This window comes from Macrosteles quadrilineatus, unplaced genomic scaffold (assembly GCF_028750875.1).
Source record: "Macrosteles quadrilineatus isolate MER2022 unplaced genomic scaffold, UCM_ALF_1.0 Scaffold_9__3_contigs__length_116548681, whole genome shotgun sequence".
In the NCBI taxonomy this organism is placed as follows: domain Eukaryota; kingdom Metazoa; phylum Arthropoda; class Insecta; order Hemiptera; family Cicadellidae; genus Macrosteles; species Macrosteles quadrilineatus.
The window spans coordinates 13,046,079-13,072,730 of record NW_026542602.1 but is presented as its reverse complement, the minus strand read 5'-3'; the positions used below and the strand labels follow the sequence as shown (position 1 = coordinate 13,072,730).

Here is a 26,652-nt window from a genome sequence, read left to right as displayed (position 1 = left end):
TATTATTTATAGATTATAAGTAATATGAATAAACGAAATTTATACCTGTGTCATGTTTCGTCATGATAAAGTCAGGAAAAAGTATTAATCTAATTTTAGTACGAAATTGTATGTTTTTTTCTGTGCGAATACTGATGTACACTATAAAGTGGTTCAATATAATTAATAAACATAGATAATTTTAAATTTGTTTAAGGCTTTATAATTATCCGGAAATTATATAAAGAACTATTAAAAGGTTTGTTCCAAATAGAAGAGTCCAATGATTCCAATTCAAAACACAAAACGTTAGCGATTACGTAAAGTAGTATTACAATATTTTTAACTTTCCAAATATAAAGTACAAACCTGGTAATCACACGCGTGTTCAGGTTTACACCGTAGCCATCTTTGTTGTTCCAATGTTTGCTGAACTTTAAGCCAGGAACAATGTTGATCTTTACAACTTTCAGCTTGTGGGATCAGCCCCAAGCTAACTAAGTTTATTTACCAACAGTTCTTGCTTTCTTGTGGGTGTAATGTCTCTTAAGATGCCACCAAAGTCAAAATTAAAAATAAATTGTCAACAACATGCTGCCTTGTTGTTACTTTATTATTCATTCCAGGAACGCAGAGAAATCCCTTTTCATCCGAACCTTATCCACTTAATCAAAAGCTCATACAAATTCATCAATGGCTAGCTGAATCAATCAGAATCATTATGGTTTACCTAAAATAACTTACATGTTACCTAATACGATGTATCAAAACGAAACGTTGTTACATAGTCTAGTAATGAAGGGCAAATTACGATGAACTGATCAGAATTACAGTTTTGTACGCGGTCAGCAACAACATAAAAATAAGAATCAGCGTGAACATGGAAATTAATACTTGGACTCGATATAAGCTTATCCCATTGTTTATTATTAAAAAAAAACTCACTATTTGGTTACTATTTGAAACCCTTATCTTAATCCCGTTTAAAAATATATTTTTTACAATCTGGGCTAGTTATGTAGTATGAAAGTTCATATTTCTTTTTGAAAACACGCGATTGACCAAAGTAAGCGTGTTTAAGCGTTCGTCTACCGTCGACTAGTAGAAACCTCAGGGAAAACGCTAAAATTAATAAGTAAAATTTACTTTCTAATTTACCTTTATTAGAAAAAGAAATATGTAACGTAAGACTTTAAACGCTAACGAATTTAACAACGTTATAAACGACAATATTTACAAGGAAAGAAGTACATTGATGGCCATCGATTGTGATTCCAGTACACCAGAGTTCAACATAGGGGGGGGGGGGCTGAAGCACCGGGGGATGAGGCTTTACAACTTGTTGCATCCTGGGACCAAACTTGCTTCTAAACTTGACTGCATGATTTGCTCTTGACTCTTGAACATTTCATCTTTATTTGTACATGACCTAGATTGGTCGAGCCTATTTATAATCGAACCCACAACAGGTTCATTTTTAAATCATGCAAACTAATGCCTTTATTTATTTTGTCATTGGTATACAACATACAAAGTGAATTCCTTAAATTTCTTCATTAACTTTGATATTTTCCTACTAAAAGTCCAAACCCTTAAAAGTCTACATCCACTATACATCCAGCAAAACGATTTCAAGTCACGATTCAATGTAAATTATGAATGCTATATAATAAGAAAGTGTTATGACCCATAACAATAAATAATGACTTGGGTTGTACTTTAAAATATACGTAGATGCCCCTACCATGAAGTAGACCCTCCTTTTTCTTGTTGAAGTTGTCATTGGCTTGAAAAATAAATTGTTAAAATGGACAGCTATGAGAGAATGCTGATGTAAAATTATTTTCTTTCGTATGCACCAACATGCCATTTTGGAAGGGCAAACTTTTGGCAACTTTAACATAATTAAAGTCGATTTCCTCAACAATAGCTGCGGAAAAGTCCCCAAAGAGGAAATACAAAACGACCCAATTCTCCATGGATGGCAAGCAAAAATATGATCTTTATAAGTAATAGATGAGATGGTGTGGAGTGCTTCAAAGGACTGTTTTTACAAATATGTTAAATTGACACCAGATACACACTTTGTATTTTAAACTTAGCCATGATATTAGAGTATAATTTCGATGAGCCTGTAAATAAATCTTGTTATCAATCATATTTATAATGAGTCTTACTTTCACTAATGTTTACAAAGGTAATAATATTGCTTAAATTCAGACAAAATACATTCTATAACATACTTTCCAGAAACAATTAATAATAAACATGAAAATATTAATAGAATTTAGTTTTTGACATTTGTAGTCTTTTCACAAGGAAAGTCGTTTGGTAACCAAAAATACTACTGTACCACTAACGACTAAACCCCACTGCCCTTGAAGACAATACACCACCCTCAAGACTTTCATTGTTAGGTCTAGTGCCACAGCCACCCACCTTTATCTTATGATATTGTGACTGTGTTCTATTGCTTGGCAATTACCGCAAATAAATTCACTGAACATAATCACCCGTGAGCCCTATAAAATGGATAAAACAAATGTACCACGTTTTACTAGGATATTTGATTAAATTATCGACTCATTTCAATGCATGTAATACCTATGATTGAGAACGGCAACATATTTTTCGGGGATATCATCTATTTTTCACGAGCGATCCCGCTAAAAGCTTCAAATATATTTATTCCATCGCCGAAAGACACCTGGGAGAGCAGACGCTCATTTGGAGCTGAATAAAATATAAGTCTAAAACCAATACTGACGTCATTGCTTAGCCGCGGCGCGAACAGTGAAGTGGAAACTTTCACATAAGAGCTTGATAGGTTTTAAATACAGTTGTGAATGAATGTTATTATACAATTTAGAAGCACTGCATTTATGCAGTGGGGTGTAACGCCAGGCACGCAATTGTAAAATATAATAGTTTCCGAAACATACATGACTAATTTAAATTGTTCTGTTTCTTTTTACATGCATAAAGTTGAAATATTGCTCTGACACTGAAGAGTTGTACATTTTATTAGTTACACTCGGAGTTTATAACTACAGTCACCACCGCTCACTGTGAACAGAAGGAAAATCTGTTCTCAAATTTGTTTCGGTAACTCATTTCCTCTTGGGGAAACTCCATTTTTAAAATTACACCATTTCCGCAGATGAAACATTATTTTAGGGTTGTTTTGTCTTACTGCATAAAAAATTCACACGAAACAACTTTATTTGGAACTACAAAATAACCAACTTACTTTGAAAAATCTAAATGCTTTGAGACTCATATAAGCTACAACAAAGGTTGTTAATCAAGGTATTAAGATATATATACAGAGTGTATTTTTCTTCGTATCAGAAAGAGATACAAGTAGCTCTCATGGACGTCCTTGAACATAAGGGTAGGGATCAGAGTGGAGGCGACAGGTCAGGGGAGGACCAGGAACACGGGGTTGAGATGGGTCACGTCGTTCAAGGGGGGGGGGGGGTTACTACTACGTTGTAAGGGTGGTCTCATAATGGCATTGATAGTTTGACTTAACTAATTGATTTGTCACTACCAGAGTATCCTCATGGCTTGTGGGTGGTATGAAAATATCTTAAATCATTAATATAATACAGGATAAGGAGTTCACGAAATACCACCATAAAAGACTTTTGGTTAATTATTAGACACCATTGAACTTTTTGGCTGAGTGTGGTACCAATTTGGTACGTACCACCATAGACAATATTTCTTTTTGTCTATGGTACCACACACCGATGGGATGAGTAGCACAAAATTTAAATCAGAATAACCTAACTAAATCGAAAAATATAAGCTTCGTTAAAACAAAGTTTAGGAATTTTACTACAAATATGTATTGTTATTGTGTTTCTAAAATATTAAGGAATAGTTTGGAAACATAAATTCAGTTAATGTGATAAACCTCTGCTGTACCAACAAAAACATGTAGGGACCTTTTGTTCGAATTTATACCTACAATGTATATACAATTCAAAATATAAATAATATGAATATAATTATATTATTTATAGATTATAAGTAATATGAATAAACGAAATTTATACCTGTGTCATGTTTCGTCATGATAAAGTCAGGAAAAAGTATTAATCTAATTTTAGTACGAAATTGTATGTTTTTTTCTGTGCGAATACTGATGTACACTATAAAGTGGTTCAATATAATTAATAAACATAGATAATTTTAAATTTGTTTAAGGCTTTATAATTATCCGGAAATTATATAAAGAACTATTAAAAGGTTTGTTCCAAATAGAAGAGTCCAATGATTCCAATTCAAAACACAAAACGTTAGCGATTACGTAAAGTAGTATTACAATATTTTTAACTTTCCAAATATAAAGTACAAACCTGGTAATCACACGCGTGTTCAGGTTTACACCGTAGCCATCTTTGTTGTTCCAATGTTTGCTGAACTTTAAGCCAGGAACAATGTTGATCTTTACAACTTTCAGCTTGTGGGATCAGCCCCAAGCTAACTAAGTTTATTTACCAACAGTTCTTGCTTTCTTGTGGGTGTAATGTCTCTTAAGATGCCACCAAAGTCAAAATTAAAAATAAATTGTCAACAACATGCTGCCTTGTTGTTACTTTATTATTCATTCCAGGAACGCAGAGAAATCCCTTTTCATCCGAACCTTATCCACTTAATCAAAAGCTCATACAAATTCATCAATGGCTAGCTGAATCAATCAGAATCATTATGGTTTACCTAAAATAACTTACATGTTACCTAATACGATGTATCAAAACGAAACGTTGTTACATAGTCTAGTAATGAAGGGCAAATTACGATGAACTGATCAGAATTACAGTTTTGTACGCGGTCAGCAACAACATAAAAATAAGAATCAGCGTGAACATGGAAATTAATACTTGGACTCGATATAAGCTTATCCCATTGTTTATTATTAAAAAAAAACTCACTATTTGGTTACTATTTGAAACCCTTATCTTAATCCCGTTTAAAAATATATTTTTTACAATCTGGGCTAGTTATGTAGTATGAAAGTTCATATTTCTTTTTGAAAACACGCGATTGACCAAAGTAAGCGTGTTTAAGCGTTCGTCTACCGTCGACTAGTAGAAACCTCAGGGAAAACGCTAAAATTAATAAGTAAAATTTACTTTCTAATTTACCTTTATTAGAAAAAGAAATATGTAACGTAAGACTTTAAACGCTAACGAATTTAACAACGTTATAAACGACAATATTTACAAGGAAAGAAGTACATTGATGGCCATCGATTGTGATTCCAGTACACCAGAGTTCAACATAGGGGGGGGGGGCTGAAGCACCGGGGGATGAGGCTTTACAACTTGTTGCATCCTGGGACCAAACTTGCTTCTAAACTTGACTGCATGATTTGCTCTTGACTCTTGAACATTTCATCTTTATTTGTACATGACCTAGATTGGTCGAGCCTATTTATAATCGAACCCACAACAGGTTCATTTTTAAATCATGCAAACTAATGCCTTTATTTATTTTGTCATTGGTATACAACATACAAAGTGAATTCCTTAAATTTCTTCATTAACTTTGATATTTTCCTACTAAAAGTCCAAACCCTTAAAAGTCTACATCCACTATACATCCAGCAAAACGATTTCAAGTCACGATTCAATGTAAATTATGAATGCTATATAATAAGAAAGTGTTATGACCCATAACAATAAATAATGACTTGGGTTGTACTTTAAAATATACGTAGATGCCCCTACCATGAAGTAGACCCTCCTTTTTCTTGTTGAAGTTGTCATTGGCTTGAAAAATAAATTGTTAAAATGGACAGCTATGAGAGAATGCTGATGTAAAATTATTTTCTTTCGTATGCACCAACATGCCATTTTGGAAGGGCAAACTTTTGGCAACTTTAACATAATTAAAGTCGATTTCCTCAACAATAGCTGCGGAAAAGTCCCCAAAGAGGAAATACAAAACGACCCAATTCTCCATGGATGGCAAGCAAAAATATGATCTTTATAAGTAATAGATGAGATGGTGTGGAGTGCTTCAAAGGACTGTTTTTACAAATATGTTAAATTGACACCAGATACACACTTTGTATTTTAAACTTAGCCATGATATTAGAGTATAATTTCGATGAGCCTGTAAATAAATCTTGTTATCAATCATATTTATAATGAGTCTTACTTTCACTAATGTTTACAAAGGTAATAATATTGCTTAAATTCAGACAAAATACATTCTATAACATACTTTCCAGAAACAATTAATAATAAACATGAAAATATTAATAGAATTTAGTTTTTGACATTTGTAGTCTTTTCACAAGGAAAGTCGTTTGGTAACCAAAAATACTACTGTACCACTAACGACTAAACCCCACTGCCCTTGAAGACAATACACCACCCTCAAGACTTTCATTGTTAGGTCTAGTGCCACAGCCACCCACCTTTATCTTATGATATTGTGACTGTGTTCTATTGCTTGGCAATTACCGCAAATAAATTCACTGAACATAATCACCCGTGAGCCCTATAAAATGGATAAAACAAATGTACCACGTTTTACTAGGATATTTGATTAAATTATCGACTCATTTCAATGCATGTAATACCTATGATTGAGAACGGCAACATATTTTTCGGGGATATCATCTATTTTTCACGAGCGATCCCGCTAAAAGCTTCAAATATATTTATTCCATCGCCGAAAGACACCTGGGAGAGCAGACGCTCATTTGGAGCTGAATAAAATATAAGTCTAAAACCAATACTGACGTCATTGCTTAGCCGCGGCGCGAACAGTGAAGTGGAAACTTTCACATAAGAGCTTGATAGGTTTTAAATACAGTTGTGAATGAATGTTATTATACAATTTAGAAGCACTGCATTTATGCAGTGGGGTGTAACGCCAGGCACGCAATTGTAAAATATAATAGTTTCCGAAACATACATTACTAATTTAAATTGTTCTGTTTCTTTTTACATGCATAAAGTTGAAATATTGCTCTGACACTGAAGAGTTGTACATTTTATTAGTTACACTCGGAGTTTATAACTACAGTCACCACCGCTCACTGTGAACAGAAGGAAAATCTGTTCTCAAATTTGTTTCGGTAACTCATTTCCTCTTGGGGAAACTCCATTTTTAAAATTACACCATTTCCGCAGATGAAACATTATTTTAGGGTTGTTTTGTCTTACTGCATAAAAAATTCACACGAAACAACTTTATTTGGAACTACAAAATAACCAACTTACTTTGAAAAATCTAAATGCTTTGAGACTCATATAAGCTACAACAAAGGTTGTTAATCAAGGTATTAAGATATATATACAGAGTGTATTTTTCTTCGTATCAGAAAGAGATACAAGAGTTATTACAGATTTAAATATGCTCTTTTCTTTACATTTGGAATTAACTTTGATTTTAAAGGTCAGGGTGCTGTATTGGTATTGTTTTCAAATAATAAAATCAATACAGTACCGTATTAAAATAGTCAGGGCTATTTAAACTAGTGTGATGTACAAGTAAAGATTTTTACTTGTTTAAAAAATCCGGTGAGCCGTTCCAAAGCTCGCAATTACATTCTAGAACACACTTAGGCCTAACAGTTCAATGTTCTAGCATTATTGTTTGAGTTCAAAGATATTGTAATTCGGTTTTTACAGTTATGTTAGTGGTTATACCAGCAAAATGTTTAGATTAATACATTCCTTTTGTAGACTACTAATAAATGAAATGCCTCGGGTAAGCTAAATATATCTACGGAGTTATCATCTCAATTGAATGGGGATTATTTCATAGGTGCATTACATAAACAGAAAAAAAAACATCCAACATTATAAAAGTTGATACGACCAACTGTAAATTCTGAGATTTGGTTGGATTTAAACAGTGCAAACCAGTACCTATTTGGACCCAATTTAACAATGAAAAGAGGTTTTTAATTAAACAGCTAATGGTTAATATATGTACTAATAAGTTGTGCAGCAGCTGACTATAACTTTACAATAAAATAAAGCACCTATTACATTTATAATGAGTTAACTAAAAATATGAACAACTCGTTAACGTTTTAGGCGCAAACAGAATAAACAGATTTTGTTGAAATTAAGTTAGATGGAAATATCGAAATATCAAGACGAGTTAAAATGTAAGAAGACGTTTGGGATGTTTTTATCTCCAGTAGCGCTTATAGTCCCAAAGGGGCTGTTGGTGCATAATTTAGCCCTCCGTCCTTCCTACTGATCCACCTCCTACCCTACTTGTAGTAAGGTGAGGGTGATGGCTACAAATATCTAAGGTAATGTTATGTCAACCGTTTTATAAATGGATCAAGAGATTTGGAATGGTTAAGTGTAATCTTTATAACTTACTTGGGCACGCTGCCGAATCACGAATAAACAATAATTATATTTATTTAAGGAATAATCTGCAATCTATAAACCGTGAATTTATTTTTATTTTAGTTATTTTATTTTTTGTTATTAAACACTCCTAGAAATAAAGGCTTTCATTTGAGTTAATTACGTATGAATCACTTAAGTTCAAGAAACTTTATTACCCGATAAAAAAACACATTTTATTACCATTATTGTGAATGTTATTTTGACCCGGGCAACGCTGGGTTTTGCTGCTTGCTGTGTTGAGATCAGTAGCTACAGCAGTAATGGACGTGACATTGTCATCATGCCACAAATGATATGTTGATGACAACAGTAGTTACAGTATGTCAATTGTGGTATGACTACACAACGATAAACGATGTACGACAGCAGTAATGGACGTGACATCGTCATCATGTCACAGATGATATGTTGTTGACACTAGTAGTTACAGTATGTCAATTGTGGTATGACTACACAACGATAAACGATGTACGACAGCAGTAATGGACGTGACATCGTCATCATGTCACAAATTATATGTTGTTGACACTAGTAGTTACAGTATGTCAATTGTGGTATGACTACACAACGATAAACGATGTACGACAGCAGTAATGGACGTGACATCGTCATCATGTCACAAATTATATGTTGTTGACAACAGTAGTTACAGCATGTCAATTTTGGCAAGACTAAACAACGATAAACGATGTACGACAGCAGTAATGGACGTGACATTGTCATCACGTCACAGATGATATGTTGTTGACAACAGTAGCTACAGCATGTCAATTTTGGTATGACTACACAACGATAAACGATGTACGACAGTAGTAATGGACGTGACATTGTCATCACGTCACAGATGATATGTTGTTGACAACAGTAGCTACAGCATGTCAATTGTGGAATTAAACAACGATAAACGATGTACGACAGCAGTAATGGACGTGACATTGTCATCACGTCACAAATTATATGTTGTTGACAACAGTAGCTACAGCATGTCAATTTTGGCAAGACTAAACAACGATAAACGATGTACGACAGCAGTAATGGACATGACTTTGTCATCATGTCACAAATTATATGTTGTTGACAACAGTAGCTACAGCATGTCAATTTTGGCAAGACTAAACAACGATAAACGATGTACGACAGCAGTAATGGACGTGACATTGTCATCATGTCACATATGATATGTTGTTGACAACAGTAGCTACAGCATGTCAATTTTGGCAAGACTAAACAACGATAAACGATGTACGACAGCAGTAATGGACGTGACATTGTCATCATGTCACAGATGATATGTTGTTGACAACAGTAGTTACAGCGTGTCAATTGTGGCAAGACTAAACAACGATAAAAGATGTACGACAGCAGTAATGGACGTGACATTGGCATCATGCCACAGATGATATGTTGTTGACAACAGTAGTTACAGCGTGTCAATTGTGGTATGACTACACAACGATAAACGACGTACGACAGCAGTAATGGACGTGACATTGGCATCATGCCACAAATGATATGTTGTTGACAACAGTAGTTACAGCGTGTCAATTGTGGCAAGACTAAACAACGATAAACGACGTACGACAGCAGTAATGGACGTGACATTGTCATCATGTCACAGATGATATGTTGTTGACAACAGTAGTTACAGCGTGTCAATTGTGGCAAGACTAAACAACGATAAACGATGTACGACAGCACTAATGGACGTGACATTGTCATCATGTCACAGATGATATGTTGTTGACAACAGTAGCTACAGCATGTCAATTGTGGTATGACTACACAACGATAAACGACGTACGACAGCACTAATGGACGTGACATTGGCATCATGCCACAAATGATATGTTGTTGACAACAGTAGTTACAGCGTGTCAATTGTGGCAAGACTAAACAACGATAAACGATGTACGACAGCAGTAATGGACATGACATAGTCTACATGTCACAGATGATATGTTGTTGACAACAGTCACTACAGCATGTCAATACAGATTTGACAAACGTCAGAACTTAGTATTACTGTAAACTATTTGTTGAAAATAGATATACATTTATGTAACTATAACAAATCTTAATGGTACGTTAAAATTTGAATGGATTCAGCGATAACTCGGGTTTAATTACATCCGAGATTCATATTCAAATTTTTAAGTTCTATAGTTTACAATTGTTTTTTTCTTGTTATCTGGTGTAAACATTCAAATTCAAATATATTTATTCAAGATATTACATGCATGGTCTCGCCAAATTTACAATACTAGTCGGTGAGGACCAATAGATAATAAAAATGGCAAACAGAGTTTACAATATTAATTTCTAGTTTTGTTTTTTCTAAGTACAAAAAATATGATACTAGTTCTAAGGCGGTTTGTGGTAGGCACTTAACAGAGTATTTGGCAGCAAGAGATAACACTAAATGCATGAATAAAAAGTATAACAATAAACAATAACAATAAGTAATACAACTGAATTTGATAGTAAAGTTACAAACAAGGTTTATCCGACTGTTGGTAGATCAACTTGTGAATCTCACAATGTGATTTATCAACTATCGTGTAAACATTGTCCAAAAGAATACATTGGCCAGACTTTAAACTCTTTAAGAGTTCGAATGACAGGCCATCATTTTGATGTGGTACATGAAGACAAAAGAAAACCAATTTATAATCATGCCGCTCACCACAACCAAAATTTTGAAGGCTGCTATACCCTTAAAGCCCTTCACAAAGTAAACCCACATCAAAACCCTAAATGCAACCAACTGACTTTAAGAAATTCTGAATTGGCTCACCAGTTGGTACTGAAAACAAAGTTCCCCTCTGGTTTAAATTTAAGATAGTCAAAAAGTGATTCAACTCAGCTGAATTTTAATTTTCTTTTAGGCTGATTTTATTTTCTTTTAGGCTGATTTTATTATTTTCTTTTATCTGTACTCAATCATATATTCTCAAAATTCAACTATTTGTAAACAGTACATATTTATTTGTTTTGTTCATTTTTAAATTTTTCATTAATTTCTCTTTGCTTGAAAACGTTTGTACTAAACGAAAATTTGCAATGTTCCATGTTTCATTTATCATAAAATCTATCAAGATCTCCTCATGAATAAACAATAACAATAACATTAAAAAGTAGGGACGAAATTCTTATACCAACGGCATTCCACCTAGATTGCTGATTTCAATAATGTTTAATTGTCTTTGGATTTGTGTGTTTAAGTTGTGTGGTAGTGGAGAGGCAGTGTCTTTTAGTCTGATAGAATAAAAAAGTTGCTCGTGTTTGTTCGCTATGAAATAATGGACGCTTTTCATAAGCAGAATGAGACATAGTAATATTTCTTTTATGAAAATAATAAACAAGGTTTAAATTAATTTGAAAATTATTGTTCATGTGAACAATTTGTTATATCTACATCTTGTGCTGAATATTTGTAATTTGTTTTACGTGTTTGTAGGTTTTACTTTGGTAAAATCCATCCAATATAACGCCTATAAAACGGTTACCTAGGATATCCAATATAAGGACGAACCATCAATGAAACCTAACGGTGTCTTTGACTGCACAGCACAAGAAAGGATAATTCATTACTTGTAATTGAGCCATTATAGTGTTGTACATTCGTTTATTCGATATTTTTCGATTCAGGATGCCTGTTAATTTGGAATTTCGTTATCCTACGGTTTGTAAATTGATGTTTTAATTAATTTCTAGTAGTATGATTATTTATTTTTAACTATAAGCATCTGATTCGTCAGGGATTATCATAAATTCTTATTTAGGCGAAACGTTAATATTTACCTGAAACAGGTACATCGATCGGAGGACTTGTAAAGCATAACTGCTAGCCACCTGTTCTGGATTGAAATAATCAGCTGGTACTTTGGGATTCCAAGGAACTTTAACTCCAAAACACTAAATTTGATAAACATAGTCATTAAGGAAAATTCATATTTCAACGTTTCTATTTTACGTAGTGTTGGAAGTATTCCTTTTCTTAGCAAAATTATGAGTGGTTTATTATATTTAATCGACGCTAGTAAGCACATCAACACCTCCAAAGACTTGAGAACCGTAGTACAAAGTATGCAGATGTACAGTAACAGGGTTGTACAGCTTTAGGAACTACAAGAAGCGTTGTGGGGGGATGGGAAGGGGAGAGCAAAACTTACTTGCCCGGAGGTGGGGGGGAGGGGTACGAGAGTATGACCTATAACGTCAAGCTACAGCATTTACCCTGGATGAAGTTCTCCAACTGACTTAGGAATAACATTGAACAGATGAAAGCTCCCTTATTCCATACCCCAGAGTGCAAACACATCCATCAAATCATAATATATCAAGTATAATGTTGGTAATACTTTTAAAACCAAACAGAGCGGCAACTGACTTCGGAATTCCAATTTGAATCAATCACTCACTCTTAATATCCAAATACAGATTTTAAGTGATGGCTATTACCTCGAATGTCACCATTTAAAATTACACAAAGGAATAAGCTTGTTAGGTATCTGGGAATAACAATCGATATTAATAGCTATGACCTTTGAATACCACCTTTGAATATACCTTTGTCTGCCAATGCTATGACATTACAGAAAAGCTTCTCGACGGAGAATGCATAGCTACAGGATTAAAACGATGAATATTATTCAATTTCAACTCAATATAATTCTACCTAGAATTGACTTTCATTGTACTTTTATGACAAACGCATCTCATAACCTATAATCTTAAGCCCTACACATTTGATTTAACCTGTAATAAAAATATACCTATGTTCCTATTGTAAAAAAAAACAAATGTGGATCCGTTTAATGACATCAATTTACCATAGTTCCAAATAAACAATAAACCCCTTAAAAAGGAAAAATCTCGTTATTCCCTCCCTGAAACAATTTCGGTGGCTATTGGATGCGTAAAAAATAATTTAATTTCACACTCGAATCATGCATGAAATTTAAACTTTTACAACCACAATAGCAGAGTTAAAATGTAGGAAGATGTTTGGGGATGTTTTTATCTCCAGTAGCGCTTATAGTTCCCAAGGGACTGTTGGTGCATAATTTAGCCCTCCGTCCCTCCATAGATCCATTCCCCCATTACATCTACATACACCTGAGATTGACATACAGTGGTTCGAGACATGTCTATAGTGTCACTTAAAACATTATCCTTGACTTTTCAAATAATCGCTGGTGTAAAGACATTTTGGCCACATGTTAAATCTCCATAAGAAACGTTTAATTTCAATTTTTGACCCAAACATAAAAATCTTCAAAATACAAATAAAACCTGCAGAGATACGAATGATCCTTTTGGTACGACCCGCGTGCAATTTGGTCCAGTAGTATGGTCAGGCTAGCTGTCACAAGTTTTGCACAAGTTTTTTTTATATATAAGATTAGAGATCCATTATGAAATTTTTTCTATCGATAAAAGTTTTCATACAATTTCTGCGTAAAAAACCTACATTTTTTAGCAGTACACCTCAGAAACCTATACATTAAAAAATTGCTTTAGTACTGGTTGCTTCTATGGTAGTTTTTAATCTGACAACCCAAGCTGCAGCTTTTAGTCAGCAATAAAATATCTCTATTAAAATATCATCAAATTTAACTAAAAACATTAATATCTATACTATTATAAAGAAGAGGTGGTGTCTGTGTGTGTGTGTGTTTGTATGAGCTAATCTAAAAAACTACTGAACCTACTGGGCTCAAATTGCACACAAATGAAGCTACAGTTCCGAGGATACATATAGAACTATTCCCGCTTCGATATTGTCCTACGGCTCTGCCCCGTGGGCATTCAAAAATTTGAGGTGAGAGATTTAAAAGTAAATATTGATTGATGGTATCCATGGTAACAAAGAACAAACCTACAAAGTTTAAAAATGTAAACAAGCAGAACTAACTGTCAAATGAATATTGATTTTACAATTCCACACAGCTGGTTCAAACATATTAAATACTGCACGAATATTAGAACAGAGAGGGTAAGGATTATAAATTAAAATAATGATGTCACTAGCCTAAATGTAAACATTATTTAACATCACTTAAATGGAGCTGTCAAACCATATGTATAAGCATTTTATACTTCTATGCCAACCCCGTACGAAGGACGGGTACTCTGCTAGTTGTGAATATAAAGTGATAACCAATAGAAAATTAAACCTCAGCGTAAAAGTTTTCACTTAAAGGCAAGGAACGGGATTAGTTAAAAGAAAGCAATTGCCTGTTAAAATGCCAACTCATTAGCTTGTCGGCCGCGTTTGGAGAATTCACTGCAAGAATTCGCTAATGAATTCTAACTGGCTCACACACAACATCGGCCTCTTAGTCGAAATTGGCTCTACTCTGTCTTGGGATTTCTCCGAGTTGAAAGATTTTCAGCACTAGATGGAAATTATAAGGAATATGTTGGTTGTGTTATTAACTCATCATTTTGAGACTATCGTTAGAGATATGCATTACGATTACAACATAATCGAACTTAAACTTGAAATTAAATTTGATTCCAAATATTGTATGGGTATTTGTTGTCATGTAGATTTTGTAAACCTTTTTAAACAAATGTTTTAATATTAGGTCCGTTTTTCTTGCTACGAAAAAGAACCTGAGTTGGAAGGACCACGTGTTTAGTTAAATGTAATGCATACATTAGCTATCCCATTTATTACAAATATTAAGCTATTTACACATTATGAAGTTTTTCACTAAGTTAAGAATATTTTACGTTTATGGATACTTCGAAAATGAAAATAGATAAAATAAACGCTAGATCATCCTCTCTTTAATCCACCATTCCAAGCATACTTGAGCACCCTCTTGAATAGTCCCGGGACGCGTTTCTATAAATTTTAAGCATTTTGGATCCATGGATTTGTTCACCAAGAGATAGTCCCTAAAACGAGAAAATACTGGATCAACCAAACACACTTTTCTATCAAAAACATATTCTATCACGATAGCAAGATAGACATCAAAACATCGTTCTCAACCCAGTAGTAGGTAGTATATTAAGAGTATTAGGAATATTTCACATCCACGCACCTTCATGTACAGAGAGCACGGCGTCAGCGCTGACCGCGTCTCCCACGCCGTTCTCTGCCACACACTCGTAGCTAGCGTCATCTCTGCTGGCTCTCACAGGCTCTATCCTCAGCAGGCTCGCACTTCCCTGGTTGAACTCCTGGACCAGATATCGGCTCTGTGTGCCCGACACTCGTTTGCCGTTCTTGCGCCACACGATGACGGGGCTGGGGTCGCCCCGCGCCGCGCAGTAGAACGCCGCGATCCCGCCCGCCTTGACTTGTTGGTTCCGCGGTCGCAGCGTGATCTCCGGCGGATCTGCAACAAGAAAATAATGGATGTAAGTGAACGGAAATTAAACATAATAAAGTTATACATGGAATGTGACACGAAATTCACTAAATGCAATACTAAAGTAGACATAAAAATACAACTAGCTTTCAACGTTGATTTTTAATTGAATGGTTTGCAAACAAAACTTCAAAAAGGTTTGCTAGAGTGAGAAAGAGTGGAGAGGGGAAGGTCGTAAAGTGGGAAAGGGAGACCGGAAATAGCATTAGATGGAGGAAGACTAAAACAAAGTATAGGGAGTATATGTTATGAAATGGGGGAGGAAAAAGAGTAAAGCTGAGTGAAGGGGAATTGGTATGAAGTGGGTCGGGGAAAAGGAAGGGTAAAAGTGAGTGAGGGGAAGTGGTATGAGGTAGGGGAGGAGGAAGAATAAAGATGAGTGGAGGGCGGGGTTGGTTGAAGTGTGGGGAGGGGGAGAACGAGTAAAGGTGAGTGAAGGGGGAAGAGGTATGAAGTGGGGAAGGAAGTAGGAAGAGGAAAGGTGAGTAGAGGTGGTGGTCATATGAAGCGGGGGGGAGTAAGAAAGATGGAGGGGGAAGTACCCTAAGGTTGTAAAGGGAAAGCAAGATTGAGTGAGGTGGAGGATGAAGAGGGGGATATATCATCATCGGTTTACCCGCGCAGACTGTCTTTGTAACGTCGCTGCTTGTTTGCACAGCGGATAGCCTTGGCTTCTCTTACACCTGCTGAATTTAATTTCTTCTCTGCCTAGCGACTAAATTTAATGGTTCTCTTTTTCAGTAACATCGGTTTGCAGGAGAAGATAGTTCTTTGCAGGAAATTAACATTTTACAGCATTTATTCAGACAACAAATAAGACATTTTAATTTCTTTTTACAATGAGCTTTTAAAAAATAAAACGAAGATGTACATTTGTTTTAAATTTTTCATTGAACCAAATCTATTTAAAAATTAAACAAAATATATAAATATCACAGATATTATTTTAAGCGTCCTTTATTTACAATTCAAATTCCTAGGTTTACAATTCAAATTAAAAACCGATTCAACCATGCAATTACAGTTGATTAAACAAAATCGAGGTGCCGAAAGAAATCGACTAAATAGATTTTCCAAACATTCGACAGAAAGCTCAGATGGCTTGCTGATTGTTCCAAGTAATTATAATGGGACAAAACCGAACCAACATTTTGTAAAGGCCCCTCCACCCCCTTTATACGCTCAGCAAAATTAATAAATGAGCAGTGACCCGGCGCTTTAATTAAAATCAGAGTCCACAAAGAGATCGGGATGAAATAAGGTCTCACTGGAGGTGCTCAAAATAATCGCACCTGTCCCCTGCACTGCTTCTCTCCCCACGCACACACTAAACCTTCCCCTCCACTTCAAGGATCATCTCAAAGGAACAAATCACCCCTCTTAGTCCATAACAACCCTCATAAAAACTTCACGCTCCAACAGCTCGCTTACTGATTTCCGTTGAGTTCTTCTTATCTTCGGCAATAACTCAATGCAAATGTTATGTTTCGTTAGGATCATCTCAAAATGTACACTTTTGACAACGTAATTTACTTGAATTTATTTGATTATGTTATAAAATAAAATAACGTTACGTAAATGTGTATTCAAATTTACCTTATTTCAACGTTTAGAGAAACATGGATAGGCAAGTACGATATTTGTATCCATACATTGTAATAAAAAAATATATATATATACCAAATTAAAATTATTAATTTAATATTAAATTAAAATAAAAAAATAAAACTGAAAGTAACAAAAAAGTATCAATCAACCTTGAAACAAACCCTAAAAATAACAAAGAAAAAAGAAAACTGAACTAAAACACACACAAACTCAATGGAGCACAACTCTTTAATTCCATCCCCTAACTTATACTTACGAGTTAAATATTGAATATAGGGGAAGAGAGAGAAATTGCCTCCTGAAACATTAGAGAAAACACGACAAATGTAGAAAATCACAAACCTGTCAATTGACGCAATTGAGTAAATTTATTCACTATAAATAGTTTTAAATTTGTTTCAATCGTTGAAAAATAAACACCTTAACTATGTGGCTGTCGCTGGAACGTAGGTCACCTTTCCAAGTACTTACTCTACTATTGATTTGGAATACATCTCAAAGTGGAACGGGTATCTCATGGTATGTGACTTAATGAATTTTACTTTGTCTTTCGTTTATATTACTATGCTAGTTGGATGGGATATAAGTTACTACAGTTAACAATATCTACAAAATCGCAATACCTTCATGTTCGGTGAGCTTACAAGTTGTTGTAGAAGGAAACCATAGTATTTAACTTAGAAGCATTTACACTTTATTGTAAAAATCTTTATTAAAAATTTACACCTAATGGATGAAGATAGTTAAAATTGAATCTGCATTCATTAATAGTGTTAAATATAACTACGCACCTGAATATGAAAAGTCGCTTTCTGTATTTACCTATGAAGATTTTCTCGTTAATATTTTGTTAGATTTCATATTTTGTGTTGTTTCGATTATTCACAACAATAGTTTTATTGCCCAAACTTAAGTTGCTTGGTAAAATTTACCAATTGGACCGTCAGTGTAGCTAAATTAGAAAAAAAATTAAAATTTTAATGCGTGAAACGTACACAAAATTCAAATATTAGTTCCCAAATTAATTTTTCAAAAAAATTGGAATTTTATAAATTAACTAGCAGATTTCAATCGAAATCAATCAATCAATCAATCAATTATTGAGATGGGGCCGCCACCTAGGTGCGTATTTTAACCCAAATATGAGCGAAGGATGAGTGTAGAATGGTGTGTGATGACCTGTGTAGCTTTGTTACTGACTAAGATCAGTGGTTTCATTAGTCAGGATCATTTATTTAAAGCCCAATGATCAGGAACAGTCAACTACAAAGTCAGCTTGTAGAGTTTTAGAAAGAGATGTGAAGACATTGTATAGATGTTGAGAGCAATAATGGTTCAGTGGTGTCATGTAAGGGTGCGATAGTGGCACATATTTCTACATTACCACACAGGACGTTGTATATTCTCATTACACCAGCTGCCCCTACAGAGAGTCCTCCCCCCCATTACTAGATGCTACATCCTCCTAGGCTAACAATATGTATTTATAAAATATCTTACCATACTTATAGTGGGAACGCATGTGTAACTGTTAAAACAATTCGTAATTTCTTAACAAATTCGAATGTGTCTATTTAATGATCTTCCCTTTCAGTATTTAAATTCCTGAGTAATTAGAATTCAGCTTCAACAATGGTAGTCGATGATGAGTATGATTCGATAGTTGGAACTACACATTTTATATAGATAAACGCATTTTCCTCAGAATGATAAAACAAAACATTAAACACAAAGCATTGTCTGAACATAACTGGAAGTTGCATGTCATGTCTAGTAATGACCAGATGTGAAAAAATCTGAATCCCCGCAACATTTGCTGACAGACTCTATAAATAAACTAGTAACGTGTGCTCGAACTGCATTCTTCCAGAAAATAGGTTATTTTACATACCATTTGATTACTATACTTGTGCATAAAACGGTTATGCCTACTAATGTCAGAGAATTATATAAGTTAGTAATTAAACGACGATGTACAAAATATCATGTTTAAACAAAGAAAATTAAAACCCCTTAAAATTCAACTTAAGAAACGCATAACCCAAAATTTCATTTAACCATAAAATTATTCACTGTGGAAAAAAGGTAAAACCTAAGATCGATAAATTTTTACTACGATATTTTCGATAATTTATCAATCAAAGGCCTGATAAAATATATATGTTTTATAATAAAATCCAATACAAGCTTCGCCTGACGGGTATTAAAGCTTCTATTGAACACACATTGAATACAGACCGATCATTAGTGGCGCAAAACTTTAATTGATACGTCTTTTGAAACTGGAAAGTTGAAATACGACGGATCGGTTTTAATATATCGCGTAAAATTTAATTGGAATTCCCGATAAAAGCGCTCCTTGTGGCCAGGAATGAACTACGTTTGTGACTTATGGCTTTGCAGTTTGGAAACGGAAATGGATTTTTCAAAATTGGAGCACTGTTAGTTAGGGAGCCTTTATTTTAAAATAACCTCAACTTACTTCAGCCATTACGTTACATGTTAGATTATTCACTGTATTTAATAATCAATTTTAATACTGTAAATGTTAAATAAATAATGGTAAAATTTATACATCCTGGTAATAACACATTTCGTAACAACAATTATGAGAAAATATTTTTTTATATCCGCAAGTGGTACAAGTTTAAATAAGTGTACATAACAGTTAAATATTAGTTAAAATTTTATTTTATTATAAGTTTCATTTAGTAGTCTGCAAATAATGTTTGTAAGTTCATTTTTTAAATATGAACCTAAAGGTGTTTATTAGAATTTGTATTAGTTGAATATATATTTGAAAAATAACTGCTACATCCGTTAAATTTAATAGATGCATAGCCCTGTCGATGGTATTGAACACAGTTTATATATATTGGGCAAATAACCAAGTACGACTGATAAATTTCTACTATAAGAAAATGTAGGTAACTCTAAAAGGAAACTACACTCACAAAGTTTAACAAGATAATAATACAAACAAATTACGCACGTAATAAAAATCAAATACGAATCGAGACGTTCTGTAAATAAAATAACAGGAATCATCCCCTGAGTCGACTCGTGGAGTTTTCTGTAAACACGAAATCGTTGATAATGCGCTGCTAAATCCAATAGGCGATGAACCAATTTACAGGATACCGTAATGTAAAAGCTATGTAAGCCATTCCCTGATCTTATAGGCACCCACGTCAACGCCGCTACTTGACCGAATACATAAAATTAAATCATCTGAGATAACTGAGTTTGTTTAAGGTTGATAACCGATTTAACTTCAATGAAGTGTTTGGGGATTGCATTTTGGGATAAATATTAAGGTATAAACGTACCACAAAAAATTCGTTTCGAAACAAAAAATAGTCTAACTATGAAATTAAAAAAAGTATGTCATTTAGATGGTTGGGTTTAGTGTTACCGATAAAGAGTTTAATAGTATCAATTAATACTTGATTTTCTAAGATAGAGTTAGGAAAATGGTTGCGTTTTGTAGTGTGTACTTTTTCATGATTAGGTGGCAAGCTGGTCTATTGGTAAAGCGTGGGTTTCGAACTTGAGATTTCGGGCTCAAATCCCGCCAACCACCAATATAATGCCGGAACCTTACATGACTAGCCTGAATGTGATCATCCGAATCTGTCCAGTCAAAGGTCTATACAATTGTGTTCAATTGACCCAGATACGATCCATGCGTTCTAGATTTTGAAGGAATTATACAAAATATAAACTTAGACGACCAAATACGCACAACTTACTAGAATATAATTTAATTATAACGTAGATATAATTACAGAAATCGTCACTCACACTAAATTACAAAATAGGGATGGGACATTTTTCTAAAACATATTTCACCTTTGGATATAAACATATATAGATTTAACATCTAAACATAGATGGATTTAACATGGTGTTTCTTTTCTTATTTTCTCTAGAAGAAGCTAGTCTGATTGGTGGATGGTTGTCCTCATCATAGACTGATGAATCACAACCAATAAATTAAATTTCTTCCACCCGTTCTTACAATTTCGTTTAATATCACAAGGTAGATCGTTGTATTAGAACAGATGCTACAACGTATCTCATCACGGACCGATGCTCTCGTATTGTGTCGCTACAATTGATGATGGAGTTTGTCCGTCTCGTCTAAAAGGCGGGAATTAATAAGAACCTTATTTATAACAACAGTGTTTCTTTTACAGACCATGGGTAATCGCGTTTTAAATATTCAGAGTTGGTAAAGTAAACACCAGTACATTTGTCATTAGTATTAAATTTAATTGAAATACCGACAAAATGTAACACGCACAGCCTATCCAACTAAAGGGGATATAAACGTAGAGATCAGCTAAGCGGGTTTAGTGTTTTGGCGGCAGAACGGGTGAAAGGTCTGTATTTTTGGAGGGAAGGTTTGAGAGAGGCAGCCCGATAGCTCAACTCTTTATTTATATCTGTCAATTTCAAACAGAGCGCACGGACCTTCTCTGGATAAGGTTATTTATTCATTTCCTTTATTGTCACAGTTTCAGTTTCAAACATTATTTTTAGTATTTGTTTTCACTTAAAATATCTGTAAAGTAATAAAAAGCACTTTGATATATCTTTAAAATACGAATCAAATTATTCACATTCATGTAAAATTAACTATTATAAACACATACGGAGAACAATTAATTCCTTTTTATATAAAATAAGTGAAATATTAAGCATCTTTAATTATTTGTTCCGTAATTAAAAAATAAGTCAGACACATTTATTAGACATTTGTTTGTTGTATTTCATGATTGACAACGATCTTTGAGGATGAAGAACTAAGCTACAGTGGGGTTTCAATTTAACTAAGGTATTTTGAGCGTTGAAAAATTATAAGGTAAAAAGTCAACATCGGAAAATAATTATTTATGGACAATATAAACCAGTTCCTCCAAAATTATAGATGTAAGTACCTAATGTGTAATTAACGTTGTAAAATTACAGTACATAAGATCCAAATGAAAAACGAAACCGAATTAATCCGGAAATATATTGGAGTAACCTCCAATTAAACCCAAAATTGACAATAACTTATAGCAGACAAAATCATTCCTAACTAAGCCTAAACTCAATCAATATCTATATAAAGATTGACAACGTTAGTGTACCTATTTAACGCCATGATAAATTTATTTCCACACAGGAAAATATTTACTGCGTTGGCTGCAAACTGCACCGTATTCATTAAGCATTACGTAGCGACTTTATCCCAATGAATATAGAGTGAGTCGAGCAGCTAATCTTGCCTGGAGACGACTAAAGGAAGGAAAGTACTTAGACAGCTTTCTGCTCCTGTATCCACATTGGGGAAAACAAAAGCCTTTTCGTGGCTGAAAATTAAAAGTAAATATTCCAATCTTGTTCAGTAAGACTTTAAATATTTTAACCACTTGTAAGAAGTATATCAACAATTCAATAACTCGTGATAAAACGTTTGTCACCCTTGACAGGTCTTAATAATATCAATGCAACAAAAAAAATATACAGAAATCAAGTAAAAATCACTACTTACTGATAAAATATACAGTTTTTATGATGGATTTCCTTTCTGAGAGTTAATATCGGTTAAAAAGCCAACATTCCGAAGCAGCCATAAGACTAATGGTCCCGGATCATTCAAGGGATTCTAATTACCTTAACGCCTTTCAGCGAAAATGCCTTACTCAACATAAAATATTTTCCTCTTACCACGTAGTAATTTACAACTCGCAACATAATTAGAGTTAGTCTCTACTAGTATAAAAATAGTAGATGTATACTCTACTATTTTTAATACCAGTAGTATTTATTACACAAGTGTATCAGTCTATAAGAAAACTGATGGGCCATCTTTCATATAATATCAATTTATCAAGTATATTTACTTTAGGCCTTCAAAAATGTATAGGAAGCGAATATAAACATAAATATTTAAATTATACAGCGTGATTCTAATTAATTTAACATTGAGTAGATTTCGTTTTGTGTAGTTGAAAAATATACATTTCATATAAGATATACGTAAGTTGTGCAGTTATATTACCATCAATTAATTAGGCTTGAAACTATTAATGTTACATAACTCAATTAATTATATGTATGATTAACTTTAAGACTGCAAATGTTACTCTTAGCTACAAAATTTAACCAAGAAACCAAGTATACAATTTTAAAATACTCCCACTTTTATCAAAAACATAAACGAGAGGCAACGAATAAGAATATGATGATAACAGTACAATTCTTCCCCAAACATCTTGGTTTTCCTTTATTACTCCTCCACTAAAATCTCTCTTCTTGAATTCCACGTTTTCTTTTCTCTGGCCTCGCGAAGACAATACTCTACTAAATATTTATTCAGTCTCGTTCTCTTGATAAAATTGGTTTTTGGTTTACAGAGAGGAAAGCGAAACCGAAATTGGTATATTAAGTGGCTCAGTGTAACAGCATACTACATTAATAATTATACTGTGTTTGAAAAAAGTTAAAATAGTGTTAGATAGTTCGTCTTACTTTATATACCAATTCAGCAGAGATAGATAGTTTTACAATTAAATATACTAATACAGGCTATAAAAAAATAATTTATCGCATTTATATCATTTTTAAGATGTCATAATTTTCAACGGTGAAATGAAATGAAGCTGGCCATATTGGCTGATATGCAGCCTTACATCTGTACCCAAAGGTCACAAAATGTAAATTTTAAATGGCAAAGTATATTTCCACATTAGCTATAACTTAGCACTTTAGCACTTTTTAGCACTCATGAAAAACTATCTTCCAGGATGTTGCATAACTATTAATTACTTCGGTACAAATACAATGCGTATAACTTCACATAATCACAGTGCAGGACGATTTGCCTTGATTTTCAATAGACAATACCTCGCCTGGCTACAGTCTGTAGTCTACTGACAATCAATTACCATACAACTACCTCCATTCCTAGCAGTAATTGATGACGTCACAGATTGAGGTTTATTCCGATGGTTTACCGTTGATGTGTACCAAGCTACCAACTTAAGGTAAACTTAAAAATAAATATTCATTGTTATCAGTAATAACGTGTGTTGACTGATCGGTTGGTACATAGTTTACCGTCACGTCTGTTTACATTTAATTAACACTGTAAAACCTATTTGCTACACCTAGTACCAGCTTGTACACTTTGATTTTAGCGAATTTCCCATATAGGGAATAAGCTATTACCGTAGGTCTCATGGTAAGACCTAGACCCGGGACCGATTTAGTTTTTCGTTTTGAGGTCCCCAGAGGCCAAAAACCCCATCCGTTCAAATTCATATATATATTAAGGTATTCCAGATATTTACAGAAATAGTACAAAATATATTCGTTTACCTCACCCCACCAGACAATCTAGTGGAATACTAAATTTGCCCTCGTCAAAAATCTTAAGGAGGCCACTTCGATCTAATAATTTGTAAATAGTCTAACTTGACAGTAGTGATCAATTAATTATCGACATACTCTTACACTAGATTAACGATAAATGTTTGGGCTCTTACAAAAATTGCTAACAAAAATTTTAAAAACGTAGAAATGGACAGAAACCGATGTTACATAAAAAATGTGAACACCGTGACAGCCCAGATGGACACTACAGGGATAAATAATCAATGGAAGGTATCACATGACGGCGGGTTATAGGGATAAACGCGCGATGGGGCACCCCTTTATTTATATCTGTCATATTCGAAGGGAAAATACTGCAAGCGGCCGGATAACGTTGTTTATTCGTATCCTATATACTGTAGTCGCAATGCCTACAGATAGGTGTGTCATATAGTAGATACCGTCAACGATTCTTTGGATGTTAGTGGAATTAGTTAAAGATTTTTCTTAGATTTGAAATAGTTTCCGTTATTAGCCGTCTTAATTTGTTCTGTGCTTTGATACATAAAACTTTCACTTTTTATTCTGTACAACAACAATTTAAGCAATGACAGCCTGTTGAAAATTGTAGGAGTGTCTGTGACGTCAATCCAAGCTTCAAAAATAAATAAATATGAAATCGTATTGAAAAACTTAAATGCAACAAGAGTTATATTTTACGTGAGCAAAGATTTAGTATTTTAGTTTTTAATTACTATCAATACGTTTTTACAAGTTTTAATAAGTTTTTATAATTTAAACAGGTCTTTAATTTGGTATAGACTCAAATAAGAGGAATATGACCATTGACCTTTGGTCGTTGTGTAACACATTTAAAACAGGTTATACAACCAGAATCCAATAAAACTTTGACCAAAGAATTCAACTGTAATTAGGGTTAACGTTTAAGGATTCGAGGTCTCCAGCTGCTTTACTAGAGTAAAGAATTGGCCTAATAAATTGAAAATCAACACGTGTGCGTCAACGCAACAAAGAACACATGGAAAGCGACAAAAGAAAAGAATGTTTCGCCATAACTCACTGAGGAGGAGTGACGGAACGAAATCACAAAAGTTTCGGAGGTTCGGTGGACTTTAATGACGTCAATATATCGTGGGCCGCCAATAACTTGGACGATAAACAACGGACGAGCCTACACGGAGAGAAGAAGGGGAAATGTCTGGGAAGGAGCAACTGAGCACGGGGAAGACTGGGAAAAGCGGGAAACAAAAAGATTGAACAGTTGACACTTATAACCAGAAATGCGGTTAAATAATTTCTAACATGCATTATATAGTGGTGTGAAAAAAGTGGGAGAGAACAAATGGTTAATTTTGCCTTCTCCGTCTTTCTGTAAAAATCACTGACGGAAAGATTTTTTTAGGAAAATTTTTGGAAAAGGCTATAGAGGGTGTGAAACAAAAGAGAGATTAAAAAGTTGTAGCTATTTACAAATATATATATATATAAATGTTTTTTAAGTTGTTCTTGGGAAACGGATTTGTTGGGTTAAAATTATTCAATACGATGGTACTGTATGAATATTGTTTTTTTTTTTTTTGCTATTCAACACAATAATTATGTTTTTTTTCATAATTTGGATTTCAAAAATGTTTTTAACTATTCTTATAATCTCTCTTCTTAGATGGTAATATTTTTCTAAACATTTATTTTTTTTACCTTATACCTTCCTTTACGATATACAAGACACGTATCTAGTAAATAACGATGTTCTTTTTGAAAACTTTCTGAGCCAGTTATTTTTTTTGCTAACATTCAAGAAACTGTTTTATGAATATTAGACATAAAAGATAAATCTAAAAGGTATGCTAGTAAAACCATATAAAATAAATAAATAAAACAGGAAGTTTTAA

The 26,652-nt window shown here is 33.8% G+C and overlaps 1 protein-coding gene across 8 annotated transcripts in view; it reads right to left on the bottom strand.

Moving 5' to 3' along the window:
• Nucleotides 1-26,652, bottom strand: part of LOC129002312 (tyrosine-protein phosphatase Lar-like) — a 679,394-nt gene that overhangs the window by 151,950 nt on the left and 500,792 nt on the right. For 7 of the 8 annotated variants that reach the window (XM_054430012.1, XM_054430010.1, XM_054430017.1 and 4 more), the window contains 2 exons: nt 17,631-17,672; nt 15,437-15,733 (listed from right to left, as the gene is read on the bottom strand). In XM_054430012.1, the coding sequence (XP_054285987.1) occupies nt 15,437-15,733; nt 17,631-17,672 (339 nt within the window). The remainder of the gene's footprint in view (nt 1-15,436; nt 15,734-17,630; nt 17,673-26,652) is intronic. The other variant, XM_054430016.1, reaches the window with a different exon arrangement.